This window comes from Scyliorhinus canicula, chromosome 11 (genome assembly GCF_902713615.1).
Source record: "Scyliorhinus canicula chromosome 11, sScyCan1.1, whole genome shotgun sequence".
Taxonomy (NCBI): domain Eukaryota; kingdom Metazoa; phylum Chordata; class Chondrichthyes; order Carcharhiniformes; family Scyliorhinidae; genus Scyliorhinus; species Scyliorhinus canicula.
The window spans coordinates 36,633,062-36,660,377 of record NC_052156.1 but is presented as its reverse complement, the minus strand read 5'-3'; the positions used below and the strand labels follow the sequence as shown (position 1 = coordinate 36,660,377).

Sequence of the window (27,316 nt, the reverse complement as noted above, 5' to 3'; positions counted from 1 at the left end):
TGTCCGTGATGTCAGAAAACTATTCGGGCATAGTAAATATTAATAAAGCAAAGACTACTATGAATTCTTTTCCACCTTACACCACATTGCAAAAACAAATCAAATCAAATCTAGGCATGAAAAATAAATCTGATCAAACTTAGTCCATGCAGTTTTTCAACTTCAAGCTGCAACAAATTAAACAAAATAATTTTTGGCGTTTGTCAATTTTATGTTCAGGGTGTATTAATAAAGGAAGATACGTACGATTTCGCTTCTCTGCACTCTCAATGTCTTCCTCATTCTCAGGATCAATATCTTCTGCCTGAGTGATCCAGTCCAGATAGCCCTTAAGGTCCTCTTCCAATTGTTGTTTCTCACGTAGTTTCTGAAAGTCTCCTCTGGCCTTGGCCTTTTCTCTTTCCTTAGAAAATTCACTGCAAGTTTCATAATAATAGGAAATTATGGTGACATAGAAAAAAGGATCTCAATTATTATTATTTAATTGCTAATTATTAGTGTTGACTTTAAATATAACCCCAAACATACAACATATTCTGCAATAGAGTAATGTTAATTTTATACATCCACCTTTCGAACAAAAGTTAATAATCATAGTCGCTGAGTGCATTTCAGATTGAACAACACTGGCAACTTATGGAATTGAATACAAATAAGTTTGGTAATTTGTGGGCCAGCAATAGAAAACCATGACCACAAATCTATTGCACAATTAGTTCATTAACATCCTGCAGGAAAGATAGGATCACTATCGCTCTTACCCACCTGTCGTGGCAGTCACTTTTCATCTCCATGGGCAGCAAAGGTGTGGTAGCATGTTGAACATTTATTGCTCTGTTCTCACTAATAACCAGGGCACTACCATTTTGATTTGAATGCTCCATAAGTGTAAAGCAGGTGCCCACAAAAATTAGTCTACGAAAATCAGGGTCCACTGTACAAACATCTCCCTGCATATCTGTATATAAAGCAGCTTGTTTCTGGATAATCTTGTGGTTCATTAGCAGCTACAAACAGATGCCTACTATGTGTTAAAAATAATATTGCCAATTGTACAGAGTTGCTGTTGTGGAGCTAGTGCATAATACCCTACCAGTTATTTTATTCTAATTTTTTTTTGTGCGTGTTCCCTTCTCTTCTATGCATATATATATATATTTTATTCTGTGTACATAACAGTAAATATACTTTGTTCAAAAACCCAATAAAAACATTTATGAAAAAAAAGAATATTAGAAGCTAATGAGGAGATAAATGAAGTTCCACAATAACAGCATGTCACATGTGTACCTCTCTGCTTGGTACGCCATTTATGCAGAAACATACATTTTAGTATTTTCACATTTTCAGCCATGGCACTACTCAGAAAAATGGGGAAGGCCAACTCTTAGGATTTTAACAATGGTTTACCAAACTGCTATTGGTAAGTACACAGAAAAAGTTCAACGATGATTCGAGCATTCCAAAAATTGTTACCCATGTGTGGTTCACCACAACCTTTTCAGCGCAATTAAGAATGGCAATAAATGCTGGCCTTACCGGTGATGCTCACATGCCATGAAAGAACAAAAGTCCTTGCCCTTTGCACCCATCATGTTATCACAGCAATTGGACAGAACATAGAACATAGAACAGTACAGCACAGAACAGGCCCTTCGGCCCTCGATGTTGTGCCGAGCATTGTCTGAAACCAAGATCAAGCTATCCCACTCCCTGTCATTCTGGTGTTATTCAGGAGGTTAATCTTTAACCCCCGATGTAGCCAGGAGGGCGGGTTTAAATTATTATAAATGAGCTATTGGAGGAAATTAGACCATAAGTCCATAAGATGTAGGAGCAAAGTAGGCCACTTCTGCTTCCATATCCAATGCGATCATGGTTGGTCTGATAATCTTAACTCCACTTTCCTGCCTTATCCCCATAACACTTGATTCCCTTGCTGATTAAAAATCTGTTTATCTCAGCTTGAACATACCTAACAGCCAGCCTTGGCAGCTCTCTGAGGTAACAAATTCCACATATTTACTATCCTCCGAGAGGAGAAATTCCTCCCCTGTCTTCAATGGATGACCTCTTATTCTGAGGTTATGCCCTCTGGTCCTACACTCGTCCATTAGATGAAACGTTCTTTCAGCATCTACCCTATCATGCCCTCTGAGAATCCTATATGTCTCAATAACGTCACCGCTCATTCTTCTAAACTTCAATGATTACAGGCCCAATCTACTCAACCTCTCCTCATAAGAAAATCCCTCCATACCCAAGAGCAACCATGTGAGCCTTCTCTGGACAGCCTCCGATTTCAGTATATCTTTCCTTAGATAACGGGACCATAACTGTTCACAGTATTCTAGGTGTGATCTAACTAGAGCCTTGTAGTTTTAGCAGGACTTCCCTATTTTTATACTCCATTCTCTTTGAAATCAAAGCCAACATTCCTTTTGCCTTCCCAATTACCTGCTGTTCTTGCATGCTAGCTTTTTCTGATTTTTGCACAATGACCCCCAAATCCCTCTGTGCTTCAGTTTTATGCAGTCTTTCTCCATTTAAATAATATTAGTTCCTTTATTTTTCCCACCAAAGTGCATAACTTCATATTTTCCTACATTATATTCCATAATACCTAACCTGTGTATGTTTCTTTGTAGCCTCTTTGTGTCATCCTCACCATTTGCCTCCTCACATATTTTTGTGTCATTCAGAAACCCGGCAATAGTGCATTCGCATCCCATTTCAAAGTCATTAACATATATTGTGAATAATTGTGGCACTGATCTCTGTGGCACTCCACTAGTTACAGGTTGCCATCATGAAAAAGCTCCTCTTATACCAACTGTCTGTCTTCTATCAGTTAGCCAATCCTCTATCCATGCTAATATACTACCCTCAACACCATGGCCGCTTATCTTATTAAGTGTCCTTTTGTGCGGTACCTTATTGCCCGCTTTTTTCCCCATCATCTATCCTGCTCGTTACCACCTCAAAAGATTCTAATAAATTTCTCAGGCATGGTTTCCCCTTCATGAAGCCATGCTGAGTCTGCTTGATTATATTATGCATTTCTAAATGCTCTGCTATTGCATCCTTTATAATCAACTCTAACAAATTCTCAATGACAGAACTATAATTAGTTGCTTTTTGCCTCCTTCCTTTTTTGAATAAAGGTGTTATATTGACAGTTTTCTAATCCTTTGGGGATTTCCCAGAATTTAAGGATTCTTGGAAGATTACTACCATTGTATCCACTATCTCTGTAGCTACTTCCTTTAATATCCTGGGATGCAACCCATCAGGTACAGGGGGCTTATCGGCCTTTTTCCCCAATTGGTTTCCCCTAGTACTATTTCCCTAGTGACTGTTATTCAATTTATTTCCTACACCCCTCCCCATTCTGCTCCTTGATTATTTATTTTTGAAATGTGATTTGTGTCTTCCACTGTAAAGACTGATGAAAGTATGTGCTCAACTCCTCTGCCATTTCCTGGTTCCCCATTATTATTTTCCCAGTCTCCTTCTCTAAATGATCTATGTTCACTTTGGCCTCTCCCATCCATGTTATACATTGAAAGAAACTCTTTCTGTCCATTTTTATATTACTCGCTGGTTTACCCTCACAGTTTATATTCTCCCTCTTTATTGGTTTTGGTCATCTTTTGTTGGTTTTTAAGACTTTGCCGATAATCTTTGCCACATTATATGTTTTTTTTCTTTCAGTTTAATACTATCCTTCACTTCCTTGGTTAACCATGGTTGATTTATCCCCTTCCTGGAATCCATCTTCCTTATTGAGATATATTTTTGTAGTGAGTCATGAACTATTTCAGAAAGATCTGCCATCAGTGATCAACCATCTTTCCTGCTAAACCCCTTTCCCAATCCACTCCAGTCAACTCTGCCCTTGTTGTGCAGCACAGTTGTTTCTGACCCAAGTTTCTCACTTTCAAATTGATTGCTTCCTTGGTGATCTTTTACTCTGATACAGTTTATTAAATCTGCCTCATTGCACATTACCAAATCCAAAATAGCCTGATCCCTGCTTGGATCTGCAACATATTGCTCTGGGAAACCGTCCCGAATATGCTCGATGAATTCTTCCTCGTGGCTATCACTACCAATTTGATTTTCCATTCTACATGGAGATTACAGCCACCCACAATTAAAGTATTGCCTTTTTTACATGCCTTTATTATCTGTTGATTTATTTTGCATCCTGCAGTATAGCTACAGTTTGCGGGCTTGAAAACAAATTCACCAGTTTCTCCACTCAATTGGATTCTACATCTTGCGATCCAAGATCATTTCTTGCTATTGTACTTATTCCATCTCATGCTAACAAAGTTACCCCACCACCTTTTCCTTCCTGCCTGTTCTTACGAAAAGTCACATACCCCTGAATATTTCCTGCTGAGTTTTGTTCTCCCTGTAACCACATCTCTGTAATGGCGATAAGATGGCGATAATACCCATTAACCTCAATATGTGCCATTATTTATTTTGTGCTGAATGCTATGTGCATTTAAGTAACAAACCATTAATTTTTGCCTTGTTACCATTTTCCCCCCTTTTTGATGCCCCTATTTGTTTCTTTTTTAATGTTTGTACACTCTGTTCCTTCCTTTCACACTCTGGATATCATGTCCAAAATAGCTGCCTTGTAATGCTTTTCAAGTCTACATAACCCCTCCACAGAACCATCCCCCCCCTCCCCCCCCCCCCCCCCCCCCCCCCCCATTTAGCTTAAGGTCCTCTCTACTTTCCCAGTTCTGTGGTTTGCAAGAGCACGGTTCAGATGTAGGCCGTCCCAACGGTACTGCCCCCACTTTTCCCAGTACTGATGCCAGTGCCCCATGAACCAAAACCCACTTTTCCCACACCAGTCTTTGAACCACGTATTCATCTCTCTAATTTTATGTACCCAATGGCAATTTGCACATAGCTCACAGATTATGATCTTGGAGGTTATGTTGTTCAATTTAGTGCCTAGCTCACCAAACTCTCTATGCAGAACCTCTTTCCTCATTCTACCTATGTTATTGGAACCTACATGGATAATGACAATGGGAACCTCCCCCTCCCACTGCAAGTTCCTCTCCAATCCGGACTAAATGTCTCAAACTCTGTCAACACAGCCGTCGGGTCTCTCTATCCTGCTACAGAGAACAGTGTTTATTCACCTAACTATACTGTCCCCAACTATGACTAAATTTCTTTTTTCTCCGCCCACTTGAATGTCTCCCTGTACCTGTACTGCTGGACTGTGGTCAGTTTGCTCATCCTCCCTACTGTCCCTGCTCTCATCCACACAGGGAGCAAGGATCTTGAACCCGCTGATCATCCAGGGCGATCAGGCTGGGTTAATAAAAGGCTGCAGCTCTTACAACAATGTTTGGAGGTTACTGAATGTTATTCAGGTCTTTCAAAAATGGGTGTTAGATGGGTTTGTGATTTTCTTCAACGGGGCGAAAGCTTTTGACTGGGAGGAATTCAATTATTTGTTCTATTCAGAAATCTCTGCAGAGATTTGGGTTGGGAGGGGAATATAGAATCATAGATTTACAGTGCAGAAGGAGGCTATTTGGCCCATCGAATCTGCATCGGCTCTTGGAAAGAGCACCCTACTTAAGCCCATACCTCCACCCTATCCCCGTAACCCAGCAACCCCATCTAACCTAAGGGCAATTTAGATTGGCCAATCCACCTAACCTACACATCTTTGGACTGTGGGAGGAAACCGGAGCATCCGGAGGAAACCCACTCAGTCACGGGGAGAACGTGCAAACTCTACGCAGACAGTGACCCAAGCCAGGAATCAAACCTGGGACCTTGGAGCTGTGAAGCAACTGTGAAGCAACTGTGATAACCACTGTGCTACCATGCCACCCATTAACCTGCACATCTTTGGACTGTGGGAGGACACCGGAGCACCTGGAGGAAACCCACATAGACACGGGGAGAACGTGCAAACTCCACACAGATAGTAACCCAAGCCAGGAATCAAACCTGGGACCCTGGAGCTGTGAAGCAACTGTGATAATCACCATGCTACCTTGCCACCCATATTAAGAGGATACAGATGCTGTACCAATGTCCTCTTCTGGCAGTGCTTACAAATGATTATACATTTGAGAATTATTCCTTCACCAAGGAACTAAGCAGGGGTTCTCCTTCTCCCCTTTAGAGTCTTTTGCAGAGGCAATTAGACATGATCCTTTGATTTTTGGAAGGGAAGCGTCATGTGAGTGACATGGTGGCACAGTGATTTGCTGCCTCATAGCTCCAGGGTTTCACTGAACTTTGGAGTAAGTGTGAGGTGGTGTTCGTTCTCCCTGCCGTAATGGCCAGGGGAGAACCTCTCTTCTCTTAGGAGCTGTTTAGCTTTTCTGTGGAGTTCTTTGGAGAGAGGACGGTGGAGGGTGAGTGCACATTTTATTCTTCTTTTCATTGTTATTGTTGATTGCACTATGGCAGTGCACGAGCAGGAGGGAGGGGAATCAGTAGGGGATAGGATGCTTGGCGCCAGGAGCAGGGTCTGCCAGGCTAGTTGACGGGAGCGCAGTGGGGGGTGATCAGATGGTTAGAGCTTTAGAGGGGATGGGATTGTTGTTTTATTTAGGGGAGAAAACTGGTGACGTTGGTGGGGCAGTTGATGTGCAATAAGGAGGAAGGTAGGTTGCGGGACGCAGGCTGGCCCAAGAAGGGTTATGGTTGATCGACAGGAGGAGGGGGCGGGATGCCCACACGGATCGCAAGAGGGCTGAATGGGCCTGTCAAGCGGTCGCGAGTGTTCGACACCCGAGGAGCTTAAACGCGGATGTAACATTACTACAGGAAACGCTTTGAAGATTCAAAGAAGGCTGAGGAAGGTGTGGGTTGGACAGGTTTTTCACTCGGGGTTGGATATGAAGACACGGGGAGTAGCAGTGCTGATAGTTGTGTTTGAGGTGGGGAATATAGAGCAGATCCAGGAGGAAGGCCCGTGATGGTAAGTGGGAAATTGGAGGGGATGTCAGTGTGATGAACATGTATGCCCAAAATTGGGACGATGTCAAATTCATGAGGCGGGTGTTTGGGAAGCTGCCACTCTTAGACTCGCACCGGTTGATTATTTGGGGGGGGGGGGGGGGGGTTTAATACGGTTATTGAGCCAGGACCGGATTGGTTGAGTCTGTGGTTGGGGAGGGTGTCAGCGGTGGCGAATGAGTTAAAGGGGTTCATGGAGCGCATGGCGGGGGTGGATCCCTGGAGGTTTGGGAGGCCAAGGGCAAAGGGATTTTCTTTTCGTACTTCTCCCATATGCACAGGGTGTACACATGGATCGATTACTTTGTGGTGGATAAGAATCTGCTGATAGGGGTGGTCAACTCAGAGTATTTGGCGATTGTCGTCTCTGACCATGAGCCGCACTGAGTGGACTTGCAAGTGGACTGGAGAGGAGCCCAGTCCCCGCATTGGAGTTTAGACGTGGGTTTGCTGTCAGATGAGGAGGTGTGCAAGCAGGTGAGGGCTGCGATTCGAGGTTATGTGGAGCTGAATAAGGCGGATGAGGTTTTGTTCGCCACACTATAGGATACACTTAAGGCACTGATCAGGGCGGAGTTTATATCGATCCGGGTGCATAGGGATAGGACGGAGTGGGCAGAGATGGCTAGGCTGATGGAATAGATCCTGCGGGTTGATAGGAGTCACTCGGAGGTCACGGAGGCAGGCTTGTTGAAGGAGCGGGGTGGAATCATGAGCATTTTAGAGGAAGTTGCCCGGTTTTCCGGGTGTAAGGTAAACATGGGGAAGAGTAGGGTCTTCCCGATCCAAGCAAGGGGACAGGAGGGGAGGCTGGGCAAGCTACCGTTTAAAGTGTTTTTCAGAACCTTACGATTTTTATCCTGAGGGACTTTTTTAGGAAAATGAATGCCTTGATTTTGGAGCTTGTGTGGGCAGGGAAATCCCCACGGGTAAAGAAAGCGCTGATGGGAGGACTTCCGGTTGCGGCTATGCGGAGCTAAGCCGCACGTTTGGCAGCTCCCGCTACTTAAGGCCTTTTGGGCCGATTTGAGGGCCCCAAATGGCGCTGTCTCGATGAATCCTGGTGGGGGAGGGTGTCTAGAGGAGCATTCCCCATAATTTATGGTGCTCACCCGGAGTGGGGCAAAGGAAAAAGCTGCAGCAGCTCCCCAAGAAAAGCGGGGGAAGAAGGACAAAATGGCGGCCGGCGGAACACCCGAGGACTGGTGGAAGTGGGCGCAGGAGCAGCAGGCTTCTCTCCTGCGCTGTTTTGCGGAGCTGAAGGCTGAGTTGCTGGACTCCCTGAATGCGACTACCAACAGGCTGCTTGAGACCCAGGCGGCCCAGGAGGTGTCCATTCGGGAGTTGCAGCAGCAGGCTGCTGAGCGGGAGGAGGAGGCCATGGTCCTCGTGGGGAAAGTGGAGTTGCACGAAGCACTCCACAAAAAGTGGCAAGACCACTTGGAGGAGCTGGACGTTCGCACGAGGCGAAAGAATCTGAGGATCCTGGGCCTGGCGGAGGGGCTGGATGGGTCGGATCTCACATCGTATGTGACCACGATGTTGATGGGAGCGGGGTCCTTCCATTTGCCCCTGGAGCTTGAGGGAGCTCACAGAGTACTGGCCAGGAGGCCCAAGGCAAATGAACCCCCGCGGGCGGTGCTGGTGCGGTTCCATCGATTCAGCGACCGGGAGTGTGTGCTGCGCTGGGCCAAGAAAGAGAGGAGCAGCAAGTGGGAGAATTCGGTAGTGCGAATCTACCAGGACTGGAGTGCGGAGGTGGCTAAGCGGCGGGCCGGGTTCAACCGGACGAAGGCGGTACTGCATGTCAAGCAGGTCAGATTTGGAATGCTGCAGCCTGCGTGCCTGTGGGTGACATATAAGGACCGGCACCATTACTTCGAGTCCCCGGAGGAGGCGAGGGCCTTTGTACAGGTGGAGAAGCTGGACTCGAACTAGGGTCTGGGGACACACTATGGCCGTTGCTGTTTTTTTTTTTTCGCTGTTGATGTTCTGCAATTTTGACACGTGTTTTTTATGCTGGTTTTTTTTCTGCTCTGTTTCCGGGCGGGTCTGTCTGTTGGGTATGGTTGTGGGGTATGTGGGGAATGTTGGGGGTTTGTGTTTTATATGTTCTCTTCTGTACGGGGCTGCGGGTTGGGGTGAAACTGGATTTTGGGGAGCTGCATCAGAAGGGTGGGGTGTAGCAGTATGAAAGCGCGGGCTTTCCTATAGTTTCCGCGCTGCGGGGCAGGGGGGGCGGAGCTGGCGTGGCCTCTACTGGTTTTCTTTCCCACGCTGAAGCAGTGCCAAGGAGGTGTGGCAAGAGGGGGATGACCCCATGCCGGGAGGGGATGGGTTTTGGCGGGAGCCGCCGGGGTCAGCAGAAGTCAGCTGACTCACGGAAGTACCATGGAGGGTGCGTTGCGGCTAGGAGGGGTCCTAGCCTGGGGGGGGGGGGGATGCTGCTGGAATGGCCAGGAAGGAGCTGGTGTGGGCCGGGGGGAGTAGAGGAGAAGCGTTATCGCCATGGGGAACGGGTCGGGCGGGGCGAGCTGGCCTGGGACGAACAGCCGATAAGCTATGGCTAGCCGGCGGGGGAGGGGGGCGGGTTGCCTTTGATCCGGCTGATTACCTGGAACGTGAGGGGGCTGAATGGGCCGGTTAAGAGAACTAGGGTATTTTCTCATCTGAAGGGACTGACGGCAGACATGGCTATGCTCCAGGAGACCCACTTGAAGGTGGCGGACCAGGTTCGTCTGAGGAAGGGGTGGGTGGGGCAGGTTTTTCACTCAGGATTAGACGCGAAGAACCGGGGGGAGGCGATTCTGGTGGGAAAGAGGGTGGCGTTCGAGGCGGCTGAGGTGGTGTCGGACAAGGAGGGTAGATATATTATGGTGAAGGGTAGGCTGCAAGGAGAGAAGGTGGTGCTGGTTAATGTATATGCCCCGAATTGGGATGATGCTGGCTTCATGAGGCGCTTGTTGGGCCGCATTCCGGACCTGGAGGCAGGGGGCCTGATCATGGGGGGAGACTTTAACACAGTACTGGATCCCCCACTGGACCAGTCCAGTTCCCGAATAGACTTTTTCGTCCTGAGCAGGGGATTGATCCCGAAGGTGTAGGATGCCGAGTATTCGGCCATAGCAATTTCAGACCATGCTCCGCACTGGGTTGATCTGGAGATGGGGGAGGTGCGGGACCAGCGCCCGCTCTGGCGCCTGGATGTGGGGATGCTGGCTGATGAGGAGGTGTGTAGGAGGGTCCGGGGAAGTATTGAGGGGTATCTTGATACCAACGTCACGGGGGAGGTCCGGGTGGGGATAGTCTGGGAGGCTCTGAAAGCAGTGATCCGGGGGAGCTGATCTCCATCCGGGCCCATAGGGAAAGGAGGGAGAGGAAGGAGAGGGAGAGACCGGTGGGGGAGCTCCTGGATGTGGACAGGAGATACGCGGAGGCACCGGAGGAGGGATTGCTGGGGGAACGGCGTAGTTTGCAGGCCAAATTTGACTTGTTGACCACCAGAAAGGCGGAGACACAGTGGAGGATGGCGCAGGGCGCGGTATATGAATATGGGGAGAAGGCGAGCAGGATGTTGGCACATCAGCTCCGTAGGCGGGATGCGGCTAGGGAAATTGGTGGAGGGACGGATAAGGGTGGGAATGTAGTGCAGAAGGGGGCAGAAGTAAATGGGGCCTTTAGGGACTCTACGAGGAACTGTACCGGTCGGAACCTCCGGTGGGGAGAGAGGGGATGGAGAGCTTCATGAACAGGCTATGTTTCCCAAAGGTTCAAGAGGAGCTGGTAGAGGGGCTGGGGACTCCGATAGAGTTGGAGGAGCTAGTCAGGGGGATTGGAAAAATGCAGTCAGGTAAGGCGTCGGGGCCGGATGGTTTCCCGGTGGAATTTTATAAAAAGTATGCGGATCTGGTGGGCCCCCTGTTGGTGCGAGCCTTCAATGAGGCATGGGAGGGGGGGAGCTTTGCCCACGACGATGTCGCGGGCACTGATCTCTCTGATCCTGAAGCGGGATAAGGACCCCTTGCAGTGTGGATCATACAGGCCTATCTCACTCCTCAATGTTGACGCTAAGTTGCTGGCGAAGATCCTGGCCACCAGGATAGAGGATTGTGTGCCAGGGGTGATACATAGGATCAGACAGGATTTGTCAAGGGACGGCAGCTCAACACAAATGTGCGGAGATTGCTAAATGTTATTATGATGCCGGCAGTGGAGGGGGAGGCGGAGATAGTGGTGGCGCTGGATGCAGAGAAAGCGTTTGATAGAGTTGAGTGGGGATACCTGTGGGAGGTGCTGGAGCGGTTCGGATTCGGGGAGGGATTCATCAAATGGGTGAGGCTGCTCTACGTGGCTCCGATGGCGAGTGTAGTTACCAATGGAAGGAGATCGGAGTACTTTAGGCTCTACTGTGGGACCAGGCAGGGTTGCCCCCTGTCCCCCTTGCTCTTTGCATTGGCGATTGAACCTCTGGCTATGGCGTTGAGGGAGTCAGGGAGATGGAGGGGTCTGGTGCGGGGTGGGGAGGAACATCGGATATCACTGTATGCGGACGACCTGCTGTTGTATGTGGCGGACCCAGAAGGGGGAATGCCGGGGGTGATGGAGCTGTTGGCGGAATTTGGGGGCTTCTCGGGCTATAAGTTAAATTTAGGCAAGAGCGAGGTATTTGTAGTACACCCGGGTGATCAAGAGGAGGGAATTGGGAGGCTCCCGTTTAAGAGGGCAGTGAAGAGTTTCAGATACCTGGGGGTGCAGGTGGCCAGGAGTTGGGGGACTCTCCATAAACTCAATTTTACCAGGCTGGTGGAGCAGATGGAGGAGGAATTTAAAAGGTGGGACATGGTGCCGCTGTCGTTGGCGGGTAGAGTGCAGTCCGTCAAAATGACGGTTCTCCCGAGGTTCTTGTTCCTCTTCCAGCGTCTGCCCATCTTTATCCCTAGGGCCTTTTTTAGAAGGGTGACTAGCAGCATCATGAGCTTTGTTTGGGCGCATGGGACCCCGAGGGTGAAGAGGGTCTTCTTGGAGCGGGGTAGAGATGGGGGTGGGGGGAGGGGGGGGGGGGGGTGCTGGCGTTACCCAATCTCTCGGGGTATTATTGGGCGGCCAATGTGTCGATGGTGCGCAAGTGGGTGTTTGGGTGTTGGAGGGGGAGGGGGCAGCATGGAAATGGATGGAGAGGGCGTCCTGTGGAGATACAAGCCTGGGGGCCCTGGTAACGGCGCCGTGGCAGCTCCCTCCCACGAGGTATACCACGAGCCCAGTGGTGGCGGCTACCCTCAAGATTTGGGGGCAGTGGAGGCGACATAGGGGAGAAGTGGGGGGCTCGATGGAGGCTCCGTTAAGGGGGAACCATCAGTTCGTCCCGGGGAAAATTGATGGGGGGTTCCAGGGATGGCACAGAGCGGGCATCAGACAGCTAAGGGACCTGTTTATTGATGGGAGGTTTGCGAGCCTGGGGGAGTTGGAGGAGAAATTTGGGCTCCCCCCGAGGGGCATGTTCAGGTATCTGCAGGTAAAGGCGTTTGCTAGACGGCAGGTGGAGGGATTCCCTTCGCTTCCCGCGAGGGGGGTGAGTGACAGGGTACTTTCGGGGGTCTGGGTCGGAGAGGGGAAGATATCTGATATCTACAAGGTTATGCAGGAGGTGGAGGAGGCGTCAGTAGAGGAGCTGAAGGCTAAGTGGGAGGGGGAACTGGGGGAACAGATCAAAGACGGGACATGGGCTGATGCCCTGGAGAGAGTTAATTCTTCCTGCTCATGTGCGCGGCTTAGCCTCATCCAATTCAAGGTGCTGCACCGGGCCCACATGTCCGGGTCTAGGATGAGTAGGTTCTTTGGGGGAGAAGACAGGTGTGTCAGGTGTTCGGGGAGTCAGCGAACCATGCCCATATGTTCTGGGCATGCCCGGCACTGGAGGAGTTCTGGAAGGGGGTGGCGAGGACGGTGTCGAGGGTGGTGGTATCCAGGGTCAAGCCAGGATGGGGACTCGCGATTTTTGGGGTTGGGGTGGAGCCGGGAGTGCAGGAGGCGAAAGAGGCCGGTGTGCTGGCCTTTGCGTCCCTAGTAGCTCGGCGAAGGATCTTGCTACAATGGAAGGATGCGAGGCCCCCCAGCGTGGAGACCTGGATCAATGACATGGCGGGTTTTATCAAGCTAGAGAGGGTCAAATTCGCCCTGAGAGGATCGGTACAAGGGTTCTTTAGGCGTGGCAACCTTTCCTCGACTTTCTGGCTCAATGATAGGGTACGGGACAGGGGGTTGGGGGGGGGGGGGGGGGGGGGGGCGATGACTATGTTTGTTTATTTAATTTTAATTTATTTTAAAGTTTTTTTTTGTTGTTCATTGGGGTTGGGGGGGGGTGGGGGGATGTAATAAATGCGTTGATACGGTCTGGGGGGTGTTACAGTTATTATGGGGTTATTTTGTTGCATTTCATTGTTTGTTGTTATATTTTCTGTAAAAAATTCCAATAAGCATTATTTAAAAAAAAAGAAAGCGCTGACGGAACACGGACGAGGCCGTGGCGGGGAGCGGGGGGGGGGGGGGGGGGGGGTGATTGAGCAGGGCAGCTTCTCAAGCTTAGAATTAGAAGAGGAGTACAGCTGCACAGCAGGAATGGGTTCCGATACTTACAGTACAGGATTATGTTGTGAAGCAGGTGTCGCCCATTCCCGACCTGTTGCCTCGGGACTGCAGGACAAGGTGGTGTCGAAAACAGGAGTTAGCAAGGGTAGGGTGTCGGAGATTTATAAAGAATTAATGGATTATGAGGGAGCCCAGATAGGAGAAGTTAAACAGAAGTAAGAGGAAGAGCTGGGATGGGAGTTGGAGGCTGGGTTATGGGAGAAGGCTCTGAGGAGAGTGAATGCATCCTTTTCGTGTGCTAGGCTTAACCTTATTCAATTTAAAGTAGCCCATAGGACACATATGACAGTGGCCAGAATGAACAGGTTCTTCGAGGGGGTGGAGGATAGGTGCGGGCGGTACGCGAGGAGGCCGGCGACCCATGTCCACATGTTTTGCGCTTGTCCGAAGCTGGAGGAATTCTGGCAGGAGTTCGCAGACGTTATGTCCGACGTACTGAAGGTGAAGGTTGCCCCGAGTCCAGAAGTGGCGATTTTCAGAATGTCGGAAGACCCGGAAGTCCAGTGGGTGAGAGAGGCTGAAGTCTTGGCCTTTGCCTCCCTGGTTGCCTGGAGACGGATTTTGCTGGAGTGGAGGGACACGGGGGTCGCTGAAGCTGGGGGGGGGGGGGGGGGGGGGTGTTGCCCAGAGATTGGGGGGGGGGGGTTGCCCGGAGATGGAAGCCATTTATTGACTTCTTCAAGGATAGTTAAGACATCTGCAATCGTTGAAAATTTTGTTTTTTAAAGCGTTTGAGAGGATATTTGGCACAGCCCAATATTTTGATCCTTTATTCCTAATTCTGGATCTCCTAGATTGGAGGCTTATTAACATTAATGAAAAAAGGGTGTATAATAACCAAACTTTTGCAACACGGAATAATATCCTTTACTCCTGGATTAGTGATAAGTATCTTCCAATTCAAAATTGACAAAACATAATTGTGGAATGTATTCCTCTGAAGTTCCTAACTTCCGTAGTTCATTCCAAATCGAAAGTGTGAGACTTCTATCTCAAATTTATAGGCTCTGCAATGTCTGACCTGCTCCCACAAGGTTTTCCATAAGTCATGTAGCACCTGGTGCATAGGATGTGACCAGGGCTCGACTGAATAGTTAGAACATAGAACATAGAACAGTACAGCACAGAACAGGCCCTTCGGCCCTCAATGTTGTGCCGAGCCATGATCACCCTACTCAAACCCACGTATCCACCCTATACCTGTAACCCAACAACCCCCCCTTAACCTTACTTTAATTAGGACACTACGGGCAATTTAGCAGGGCCAATCCACCTAACCCGCACATCTTTGGACTGTGGGAGGAAACCGGAGCACCCGGAGGAAACCCACGCACACAGGGGGAGGACGTGCAGACTCCACACAGACAGTGACCCAGCCGGGAATCGAACCTGGGACCCTGGAGCTGTGAAGCATTTATGCTAACCACCATGCTACCCTGCTGCAAACGTAGGGGATAAGTGCTAGCAGTGCTCTGCCCATCACACACACATGTTCTGGACCTGCGTTGGGCTCGGGAACGTTTGGTTCTCTTTCTTCAGCATCAGGTCGGGAATTCTTGGGATCGACCTGGAGCCATGGCCTTTGATGGTTATTTTTGGGGACCTCAAACTTGCCAGTGTTAATGAGAGAGTCGGCTGAGCGCTTGTTGACGCCGGCATCAAAACAGGCACGAGCGTCGCCAGCGTCAACGGGCCTCGAGGCCCAGTCATTCTCCCCTTCCTCGGGGGCTAACACAGCGCCGGAGTGCTATGCACTGCTCTGGCGGCAAAAGCCGGCCCAACACGGCCGGCGCAGGTCCGTGGATGCATGCCACGGCTGGCGTAGGTCCACGCATGCGCACCACGACCGTCTCCGTGCCGGCTTTCGGGCACCATGGCAGAACCCTACATGGGCCCGGCACGGATGAACATAGGCCCCCCGGAATGAGCACGCCCGCCGATCGGTTGCACCCCCCCCCCCTCCCCGATCGCAGGCCTGGCCACCCTACAGGTCCCCCCCTACCACCCGGAGTCGGCCCTCCCCGCACCCCCCTCCAGGACGGCCCTGCAGCCAGAATGCCAAAGTCCCACCGGGTAGGACCATACGCGAACGACACCGGCGAGACGGCCCGCCGAGCGTGGAGAATTTCCGCAGGGGCTGCTTTCAACAGCTCTTGACCAGTGCCACGGCAACCGCGCCCATGCATTTGGCGGCGATTCTCCGGCGACCGGCGATTCTCCGACCCAGCGCGGGCTCGGGGAATCCCGCCCTCTAACTCAGGTGGCAGCGTTTATTTCCTTTTTCAGACAGTTAGTCACCATCAGGTGTTGGGGGGGAGGGAAGTGAGGGCATTAGGCATTGGTTGTTGTTTCTTTTGTGTTTGTGGGAGATGGATGAAAAGGTAGGAATACTGTTAACTATTGTTCATAAATGGTTACATAGATATTATTCTGGAAAATAGTTAATAAAGTAATATTTGTTTATAGATTGGGGGGAGGTGTTGGACGGTAGGGGATATTTTTTGTATATTCTATGAATCTGGTTAAATATTTTATGTGTGTGCAAACTGAAAATTTGAATAAAAATATTTTTAAAAGGTCATGTAGCACCGTCTTGAATTCGTTATTCATAGAAGTGTGCATCTTTATACTTCATTTTACCATTTTTACACAGCTTTATCCTCTCCTCCCTTTCCCCCCATCCCCCATTCTCTAGCTGATCCGTTGAAGAGTTGGAGGCAATAAGTTTAAGAGCCAATGTTCTGGTATTCTCCTGTCTTTTTCTGTTTTTATGTATGCAAAAGTAATTGATCTGTCCTGGACCAGTTTGTTTTTGAAAGTTTGTTGCGTTATTTATAAAAATTTACAAAACTCTAAGAAAAAAAATCTTTAAAAATTGTTAGAAATGTGAAACCTGATCGCCCACCACAAACCTGCCAACTCCTGGTTTAACAGGGCATAATGCAGGGCAGACCTGTAAGCCGTACACAAAAGATGAGCCAATCATTGTTATGTGATAATAATTGTGTGCTTTAGATTTGAGCAGGTAATTTAGATTTTGCAGCTGAAGAATATATTTCCCAGAGCTTGAGAAGCCTGTTAAGGGTAGAAATGAACTGTGGAATCAGCAGATAAGTACTTTTCCAACATTACTTGTGGGCCAGGATCTGCAGAATGCTTCACCCCCAGATCACCAAACAAACCTGCTGCGATCGGCCATATTCCCATAATTGACTAATCCAATTCTCACCGCCTCCTTATCCTGTCTGATCAGTCAATCACCTCCCCAATCTCTTCACTCGCAATCTCTTGGCTAACCCCAGTGCAATCCAATCCACCCTTTTCGTTCCCCGCTTACGATCTCCAGGCTGACCTTCCTCCACGACTACCCACTGGGATCACTTCATCCTTCCTTTCTGGTGCCTGGGTGCAGCCTTCTACAGAAAACTTTCCCATTCAGCTGCCAGACAACCTCGCAATCTGGCTGGCTGCCAGCCCAAAAAATTGAGGGGAAAAAAATTCATCTGGTCTGATGTTAAATTCAGCAGGACCTCTGTATTGCCCATATTTCTGAGACTTAGCATCTAAAAGTCACACTGATGGCAGCACGGTGAAGCAGTGGTTAGCATTGCTGCCTCGCGGCGACGAAGTCCCAGGTGGAGTTTGCACAGTCTCCCAAAGATGTGCAGGGTAGGTGGATTGGCCACACTAAATTGTCCTTAATTGAAAACAAATGAATTGGGTCCTCTAAATTAAAAAAAAAGTCACACCGAACCATCCACAGAACAGAGTAAACGTTTATACATTCATAGCAAATGAAATTATATTTGGCGTGCTGCCAAATAACACACATTTAGATAATTCTGAATTAGTTTAAATTTGTTTCAATTGTGTGAGTTTAAATAATTCTATAATTGGGGCGAGCAATAACCTGTCATATAAGTTAGTTATGTCAGTATATAATTGTTTCCTATATTGATATGCAGTTAATAAAATTTCTTATTTGTAAGGAAAGGGATACCCTGAGAAAAATGAAAATAATATTTTGCAGCTGATCTCATAATGCAACAAACTGTCAGCCTAGTACTATGCCCTACTTTGCCGCAGTTCCCTCACGTGCACATATAAACTGTCAGACCAAAACAATTCACTGGAATTTAAAGGGACTGTCTAGAGTCTTTCTTTCAGCTTGTACTTTGTTTATTTATATAGGAATGTCCACTGTAACTACACAATTTGAAATTTAGTAGTAAATGGGAAAATATACATATAATTAGAACAAATAGTAAAAAATAGGTTCAAAAATTCTCAATCCATACAAATAAGTTATTTTATACGATTTGAATATTGGTACTGTGGTTAATTCTGAGATTAATCTGAGGTACCAATAATTGCTTTTCTTGGTTTATTGCCTGCAAAATGTAAGCTTATTCACAAATGTATAAATAAGAATGGAAATCAATTCAAAAGTTTAAAAAAACTTAGAACAAAACATGTGAAATTAGGTCAGACACATAGTGCAGCTAATTAAAGCCCGTGTTAATTAGTTGGCTTAATTGGTACTGCCACTGCAGTCAGCAGGGTCACTAATTAACTTGGACAGTTTACATACAACTATTAGTTTCCAAATGTATTTTGTGTACCCTGACATGGTTGCTCTGTAAAAGCAATGAAATTGAAGGATGTATTGTCAAACTTGTTGAGCAAAATAAAAGCATGTGAATGCCTGATACTGTTGCAAATTTGCTTGCGAACTCAGCCATTAGGAGATGGGGTGGGATTCGCCAGTCCCCCCAGCCTTGTGTTTTTCAGCGGTGCCCTGTTCACTGGTGGTGGGATTCTCTTTTCCTTAGCAAGAAAAAGCATTGACCTGAGGATTGGGCACAGTTTAAAATTCAGCAAAAGCAGGCTAAGGGATTGATTAAGAAGGGGTAAATACAATATGGAAGTAAGCTAGCGGGGGAACATAACATACGCAAACATGCACATAATGATATACAGACAGGCAGCTAATAAACACAGAGAACAGGACATGACCAATGAGCAGGCAGGACACTCAGGGGTGGTAACGGCTGAATGTAAAAAGTTTCTATAGGTTTGTAAAGAAAAAAAGATTGTTAGTAAGGAATGAAGGCCTCTTAGAGTCAGAAACGGGAGAATGCATAACGGGGAACACAGAAATGGCTGAGGAACTAAATATGTACTTTGCTTCTGTCTTCACAGAGGAAGACATGAATAATGGACCAGAGGTTCTGAGAAGCACAAGATTTAGTGAGGAGCTGAAGGAAATTAGTATTAGTAGAGAAATGGTTTTAGGGAAATTAATGGGATTGAATGCGGATAAATCTCCAGGGCCTGATAATCTTTATCCCTAAGTACTTAAGGAAGTAGCCCTAGAAATAGTAGACCCATTGATGGTCATTTTCAAAAATTCTTTGGACTCTGGAAAGGTTCCTACAGATTGAAGGGTAGCTGATATAACCCCACTATTCAAAAAGGGAGGTAAAGAGAAAATAGGGAACTATAGACCAGTGAGCCTAGTGTCAGTCATAGGGAAGTTGCTAGAGCCCATTATCAAGGATTTCAAAGCACAGCATTTGGAAAGCAATGGTAGAATCAGACTAAAGTCAGCATGAATTTATGAAAGGGAATTCTTTGAAGTTGTAACTTGTAGAGTTGACCAGGGAGAGCCGATGGATGTGGTTTCTTTAGATTTTTCAGAAAGCTTTCGATAAGGTCTCATATAGCAGGTTACTATGTAAGGTTCAAGCACATGGGATTGCGGGTAGTGTCTTGTGATGGATGGAAAGCTGGTTAGCAGACAGGAAGCAAAAAGTTGGAATAAATGGGTCTTTTTTCAATTGGTAGGCAGTATCTAGTGGGGTACTGTCATGATATGCAAACATGAACATTATGATATACAGACAGGCAGCGAATGAACACAGAGAACAGGACATGACCAATGAGCAGGCAGGACACTCAGGGGTGGTATCTCACTATAAAAGGCATGAGGCATTCACACTCCAGCTCTTTCCACTGATGAACATCTACAGAGTGAGTCAGGATGTATGTACAGTAACACACCGCCAGCACATGGCGAAGAGCTAGTCTGGTTCAGTCAGACAGAGTAACCACACTTAGGTTAGCAGAGAGTCGAACTCATAGAAAACTGTGCTAACTGTGCTACTGGTTCAATGAATCAGATTGACCAAACTTCAAGGTCTGGAGTATCTTTGGGTCAAAGCAGCATCCAGTTGCAGCCTGTGTTATCCCAGAGTACATAACACATCATGATTCCAGGAGACTGCTTAATCTAGGTGGTTTACCTCAGTCCGTTGCGTGACAACCAGCAAATGTTTCCCAGCACCATGGAGAAGATTCAGGCTCCTCACCAGCTCAGGACCACCGGCAATCTTAATGCCAACTGGCGGACATTCAAGCAAAAGTTTCTGCTGTTCCTCGAAGCATCAGACCTCGTTGGTGCGTCTGATGCAAGGAAGATTGCATTTCCCCTCTCAACAGCGGGTGATCAAGCCATCGAACTTTTCAACTCTTTTCACTTCACCGAAGGACAGGACAAGACAAAGTTTGAGACCATCCTGGAGAAGTTTGACCGTCACTGTGAAGTGGACACCAATGAAATCTTTGAGCGCTACATTTTTACACAGCACCTAAAAGGTAAAGATGAATCTTTCAACTCCTTCTTAACTAACCTCCGCCTGCTAGCGCTGTCCTGCAACTTTGGTGATATTGCTGACTCTATGATCAGAGACCAAATCGTTTTTGGAGTTCACTCTGATCCTCTGAGAAAGCAGCTACTGAAAATCAAGCAAATAACCCTGCCAGTCGCGATTGAAACATGCACGGTGCATGAGCATGCCAAAAATCGCTATGCCCAGTACAAATCGGCTGAAAATGAGAAACTTGCCTCCCATGAGGCAGAGAGCGTGCAGGCCATCTTCCGGATGCCGCACCTCAACATTGAAGAAAGCGGCCATTTTGCACGCTTTTCCCGGGGCCCCACGCATGCGCGATGCAAACGGGATAACGAAGCGGCCAACACACGCACTGCACATGTGCGACGGCGCGTGGAGCATCAGGACTCTGACGTCATGATGTGCTCGAACTGCGGCAACACCCACTTAAAGGAACACTGCCCTGCAAGAGGCAGGCGATGTTTAAACTGCGGGAAGCCTGGACATTATGCAACCTTGTGCAGGTCTGCACCACCAGTCAGGGGCCAGCGCTCCAAATTCCGAGGACGGCACGTTCAGAGTGTGCAACAATGATTACAGGATTCTGATCCTGGCAGCACAAAGGATCAAGAGGAAGAATGCCTGGACTCCACCTACTGTGTGGGCATCATCAATAAATGTGAATATGCCACATCCAACTCATCACAACTTCAATCCATCCTCGCTGTGGATTCTGCAGATGAATGGCGTGTGCTGATGCAGGTCAACCACTGCTCCATCCAGTTTAAGCTGGACACAGGTGCTTCTACCAACCTCCTCTCACAGGCAGATTTCAAACACATCAAGAAGCCCCCCAGGTCTTTCCAGCAGCCTGCAGGCTCCTGGACTCCAATGGGAATGCCATCACGGCACTGGGATCCTGCCATCTACTCGTCTCTAACTGGAGCACCCTGCTCAGTTAGGTTTTAAAACTGTCAAGCCAGACAGGGCATCCCTACTTGGCGCGCACGCCTGCAAGCAGCTGAACCTTGTGCAGCGGGTTTACGCAACCACATCCTCCAATGAGGATCTTCAGGCCGGCATTAATGACATCCTTGCTCAGTATCCGGATGTGTTCGACAGGATGGACACGCTGCCATATCGATACAAGATTCTGCTACGACCTGATGCCAAGCCAGTGGTCCACGCACCACGCCAGGTCCCGGCTCTGCTGAGGGAGTGCCTGAAGGCACGGCTCAAGGATCTTCAGCAACAGAGCATAATTTCCAAGGTAACCAAACCGACTGACTGGGTCAGCTTGATGGTATGTGTCAGCAAGCCTTCGGGGGACCTGCGCATCTGCATTGATCCCAAGGATCTCAATAAGAATATATTGCGTGAACACTACCCCATCCCGAAGTGGGAGGAACTCACCAGTGAGATAGCACACACACCTTTTTTTAACCAAGTTAGATGCGTCACGTGGATTTTGGCAAATCCAGCTGGATGAGTCCAGCAGAAGGCTCTCCACTTTCAACACGCCGTTTGGCAGATACTGCTATAATTGCATGCCGTTTGGCATTGTCTTGGCATCGGAGATCTTTCATCGCATCATGGAGCAGATGATGGAGGGCATTGAAGGGGTTTGTGTGTCCGTGGACGACATCATCATATGGGCCACGACCCCTGAGGAGCATGTTTCCCGTCTCCAGCAGGTATTCCACGCGTCCATGCCAATGGCCTGAAGCTGAACAGGTCCAAATGTTGCTGTGGCATGTCGACACTCAAGTTCCTAGGTGACCAGATCTCTCAGCAGGGGGTGCACCCAGACACAGACAAGGTCAAGGCTATCAAAGCCATGAAGATCCCTGAGGACAAAAGGCGATATTGCGCTTCCTGGGCATGGTCAATTTTCTGGGCAAGTTCATCCCAAACCTGGCCTCCCACACCACGACCCTATGAAACCTGGTAAAAAAAATCCACTGCCTTTGAGTGGCAGGCAGCACATCGGGCAGAGTGGCTGGAGCTGAAAGCCAAGCTTACCACTGCGCCCGTCTTGGCATTTTTCGACCTCGACAGGGAGACAAAGATCTCAACAGATGTGAGCCAGGATGGCATTGGCACGGTGCTGCTTCAACGTGATAACACTTCATCCTGGGCACCGGTAGCCTACGCATCGAGGCCCATGACGCCCACTGAAACACTGTATGCGCAGCTAGAGAAGGAATGCCTGGGTCTTATCACTGGAATTCTCAAGTTTCACGACTATGTCTACGGCCTGCCGACATTCACTGTCGACACGGATCATAGGCCTCTGGACCACATTATCCACAAGGACCTGAATGACATGACACCTTGGTTGCAGCGCATCCTCCTCAACTCAGAAGGTACGATTTTGACAGTGTAGATGCCTGGCAAGGAGCTCATCATCGCTGATGCATTGTCTCGCTCCCAGCGTCTAATGAGAAGGTGGTTCGTATCCACGAGGAGACAACCAAATGCCTCCTCTTGCAGCGTGTCATGCACCACCTCGCCAATGATTGGCAGAAAGAGCAGTGCCCTCAATTTTATAATGTAATGGATGACCTGACGGTGTTTGATGGTATCCTCCTCAAGCTGGACCGGATTGTCATTCCACTCAGTCTCCAGAGCTTGGTGCTTAGCCAAATCCATGAGGGACACATGGGCGTCGAGAAGTGCAGATGCAGAGCCAGGCAGGCTGTCTACTGGCCCGGTATTAGTCAGGATATCTCGAACATGGTCCTCAACTGTGCGACATGGCAACGCTTCCAGCCAGCACAGAGCAAGGAGACGCTCCAGCAGCATGAGATCGAGACCTCCCCATGGTCCAAGGTTGGCATCGACTTCTTTTGTGCGAATAGGCGTGACTACGTGTTGATTATTGACTATTTCTCCAATTACCCTGAAATTGTGAAGCTCTCAGACCTCACTTCTCGGACCGTCATCAAGGCCTGTAAGGAGACATTCTCCTGGCATGGTATCCCACTCACTGTCATGAGTGACAATGGCCCGTGCTTCAACAGCCACGAGTGGTCTATGTTTGCCAAGTCGTACCAATTCAAACATGTCACTTCCAGCCCACACTATCCGCAGTCTAATGGGAAGGTGGAAAAAGGGGTGCACATTGTGAAACAGCTTATCTGCAAGGCTGTGGATTCTGCTTCTGATATCTACCTCGCGCTGCTTGCATACAGGGCGATCTCACTGTCCACTGGCATGTCGCCGGCTCAGCTCTTGATGAATAGGGACCTGCGAACAACACTCCCAGCCATACACTTGCCCAACCCGGATCACCTCCCGGTGCTGCAGAAGGTGCAGCAGCTCCAAAACCAGCAAAAGCAGGGCTATGATGCTCATGCCACCGATTTGCCCGTGTTATCCCCGGCGGACTCTGTCAGGATCAAGATACCAGATGGTGGCTGGTCTGCTCCAGCTGTCGTTGTTCGACAAGCTGCGCCCCACTCGTATGTTGTACGTATGGCTGATGGTTCTGTTGTGTGACAGAACAGACGGGCGCTGCGCAAGGTTGCCTGCCCGCAACCGCTTTCTTCTCCATTTCCCTCCGTTGTTTTGCTACCTCCTGATACCTCGAACTACGAGGCCACCAGTCAGGCTTCCATCCCGCCTGTCAAGGCGCCGCCGTCCCCACCATCTCTTCTCCAGCAGCCGACAAGGATCAGACGCAAGCCCCAGAGACTGGACTTATGAACACTTGTGTTGTTTGTTATGTTCTGTTTTCTCGCATTAGAAAGTGTCTTCACATGTAAATATGTTCACATATGCCACTGTTTGTAAATATGTTAGTCTACGACACCACTTGTATAAACATTTTCACATGCCAACAGAACATACAAAAAAGGGGAGATATGCTGAAACCCCCAACTGCTCACATTATATATTAATGATTTGGACAAGGGAATTAAATGTAGTATTTTCAAATTTGCAGATGATACAAAGTTGGCTGGGAGGGTGAACTGTGAGGACGGTGCAGAGATGCTTCAGCAGGATTTTGACAGGCTGAGTGAGTGGGCATATATACATGACAGATACAGTATAATATGGATAAATGTGAGGTTATCCACTTTGGTAGCAAAAATAGGAAGGCAGATTATTAATTGAATAGGTCTAAATTTAGTGAGGTAGATACTCAGCGAGATCTTGATGTCCTCGTGCATCAGTTGCTGAAAGTAAGCACACAGGTACAGCAGGCAGTAAAGGAGCAAATGGTTTCCCGGCTTTCATTGCAAGAGGATTTAAGTACAGGAATAGCGAAGGTTTACCAGGCTGATTCCTGGGATGGCGGGACTGTCATACGAGGAGAGTCTAAATCGGTTAGGATTATATTCATTGGAGTTTAGAAGAGTGAGGGGGCATCTCATAGAAACTTATAAAAGTGTAACAGGATTAGACAGGGTAGATTTAGAAAGAATGTTCCCCATGGTGGGGGGAATCCAGAATTGGGGTCATAGATTGTGGATAAGGGGTAAACCTTTCAGGACTGAGGTGAAGAGAAATTTCTTCATGCAAAGAGATATTTCTTCACCCAGAGAGTGGTGAATCTGTGGAATTCACTACCGCAGAAAGTAGTTGATACAAAAAACGTTGTGTAATTTCATTAAGGAATTAGATATAGCTCTTGGGGCTAAAGGGATCAAGGGATATAAGGGGAAGGAGGGATCAGGGTTTTGAACTTGATGATCAGTCATGATCATAATGAATAGCGGAGCAGGCTTGAAGGGCCAAATGACCTCCTTCTGCTTCTATTTTCTATGTAGGCTTCCTGCCGCTTGTCAATGGGATTTCCCATTGGGAAACCAGTGGGCAGCGGTGCACTGCCAGCAGGGACAAAAAATCCCAATGGCTGTAGAATTTGTGAATTTCCAGAACTTGCTGGTTGATTTCTGCTGTTCCACCATTTGCAGTGCACTAATAGCATCTCACCATTCGCTTCCCCATTACTTTTTCAAACTTGCTATTTTGATGTTAATTAAATTTGCCTTAGAAAATTAAGACAAGTGATTAATACGCAGTAATTAAGAGCCACATATTTCTTAACAATGTGATAATTGTCAATTGCTGCCCATCAAGCTCTGATCCAAAAATGAACAATTTAAACTGTGCCGTCTCATTTCTTCAAGGAACGAATTGGCATTGGAGGATTTTAAAAATCTAACTTTTTCATTTCTTTTCATAATTTGTAGAAGTTGGTGTCAGTTTCACAGTTGTAATGTCAACAAACACTAAGCTTCACTGCCATTACAACTGCAAACCTCAGACCAATAAAGTACCGAACTAGATATGTACCTCTTGCATTCATTCCTGCATACTAATATTCAGCAAGCACGTATATAAACCATTACCATTATATGTCAGATTGCGATGTGCAGTGGGGTAGGGAAATATAGAATTTGACCATAGGTTTGGTTCAGCACAGAGCAGAGAGATAAGTATTATGTTGCTGAAGTAAGTAATCCTACTTTTAACTAAAATAATATTAGAAAATTTTCTGCTGTATTCAGAAATAAAAAGGATCACTGTAAAAAATCATGGAATTAGGTGTTATTTTTGTCTTTATCTGTAATTAATTTAATTTCACATCATATTTATAAATATATGCACAATGCATTAAACTCAAAACAGTATCACTGAGATATGCTAAGCATCTTATTGCAAAATTGAAAATTTTATTTATAATAGCTGCACCTAATACTAAAATTAGATAATACAAGCCTGAGTTGAATATGTGCATAACTTGCAATAGCTTTCTGCCAACGGCGCACCCCTGCCACAGGTTTCGAGGCAGTGAGGGATGCATTCACAACTTCCACTGGCGAGTCACCCTCTGCAGCTGCAGAACACACCATGGAGGGGGAGGAAAATCCAACCCCACAGTGTGAAAGCTCTCATTCTGATCCAAGATACATCCAAATATAAACTGCTACAATAAACAGTACATTAAACACTAAGCATTCAATCATCAATTAACATTTTCTACAGTGCATTGGTTGGCTTAATAGCAACACACTATTCTTGCTCAAAATAAGCTTGTTGATAGCAAATTCAAATAGTTTGTTAAACTCCTCTTGCGTAATTCTTCCAATAGTTAACAGCTCACTATAAGGAATTTGGAACAGTGACACAATACGATGGCCTTCTAGTGCCCTTCTTCACAGCGGCCAGAAATAGGATTGGACCGTGACTCTTGAATGGCTAGTTCTTGGTATCAATTGTTGCATTATTGGAAGATGTGAAGTGGAAGACAATACTCTTCTGGCCAACTATAGATCTAGGAACAAACCACCAGCTTTCTCAGGACAGAGGCGTCACAACATAAAATTTAAAGGCGAAAATTGTCCTAAAATAATGACAAAAATATTATTTATTATCAAATTTGTTTATATTTTCTTTCAGGTATCTCATATTTTTTTGTCTCATTTAGTTAGGTACTCAAGTGCATGCCCCATATCCTAACTAAGCAGATGAGTCTGTATTTGTGATGTCTATCTGTGTAAGCTTTAAGGCAGATGCTGATGGGAGCTTGAAAAACATAAGATTACTTAAATTTAGTTTTATTTATTTAACCCTTCTCTGTTGGAAATCATTATGCATCTGTTTATCTCCTTCTGGTGACATGCACATGGTGGGGAATTACTGTTATATTGCCATGCCCTATCAATAAATTTATTTATAAACTCCCACTTTAAAATAAAGTTATACTAGAGGAAGATTTACTCTATGCATTCTGTCTAGTAGAGATTAAAATGTTTTAAAGAAACAGATTATGACTGTGTTATGCATAACAAACAAATAAATTATTTCCTCTTTCTTACAATGGATAAGTCTGCTCACATGAACTGCTTGCAGTGCACTCAACCTAACTCATGACATCTAATAACATATATTCCCCAATAGCCAATATGCTATTATAATGTAGTTATTATAGCATTCATAAAAACTTACTTCATGAATTGAAAATA

At 47.2% G+C, this 27,316-nt stretch overlaps 1 protein-coding gene across 1 annotated transcript in view; it reads right to left on the bottom strand.

Moving 5' to 3' along the window:
- Positions 1-27,316, bottom strand: part of LOC119973643 (voltage-dependent L-type calcium channel subunit alpha-1D-like) — an 863,992-nt gene that overhangs the window by 396,539 nt on the left and 440,137 nt on the right. Inside the window, exon 9 of the mRNA XM_038812023.1 lies at positions 247-416. Within this exon, the coding sequence (XP_038667951.1) occupies positions 247-416 (170 nt within the window). The remainder of the gene's footprint in view (positions 1-246; positions 417-27,316) is intronic.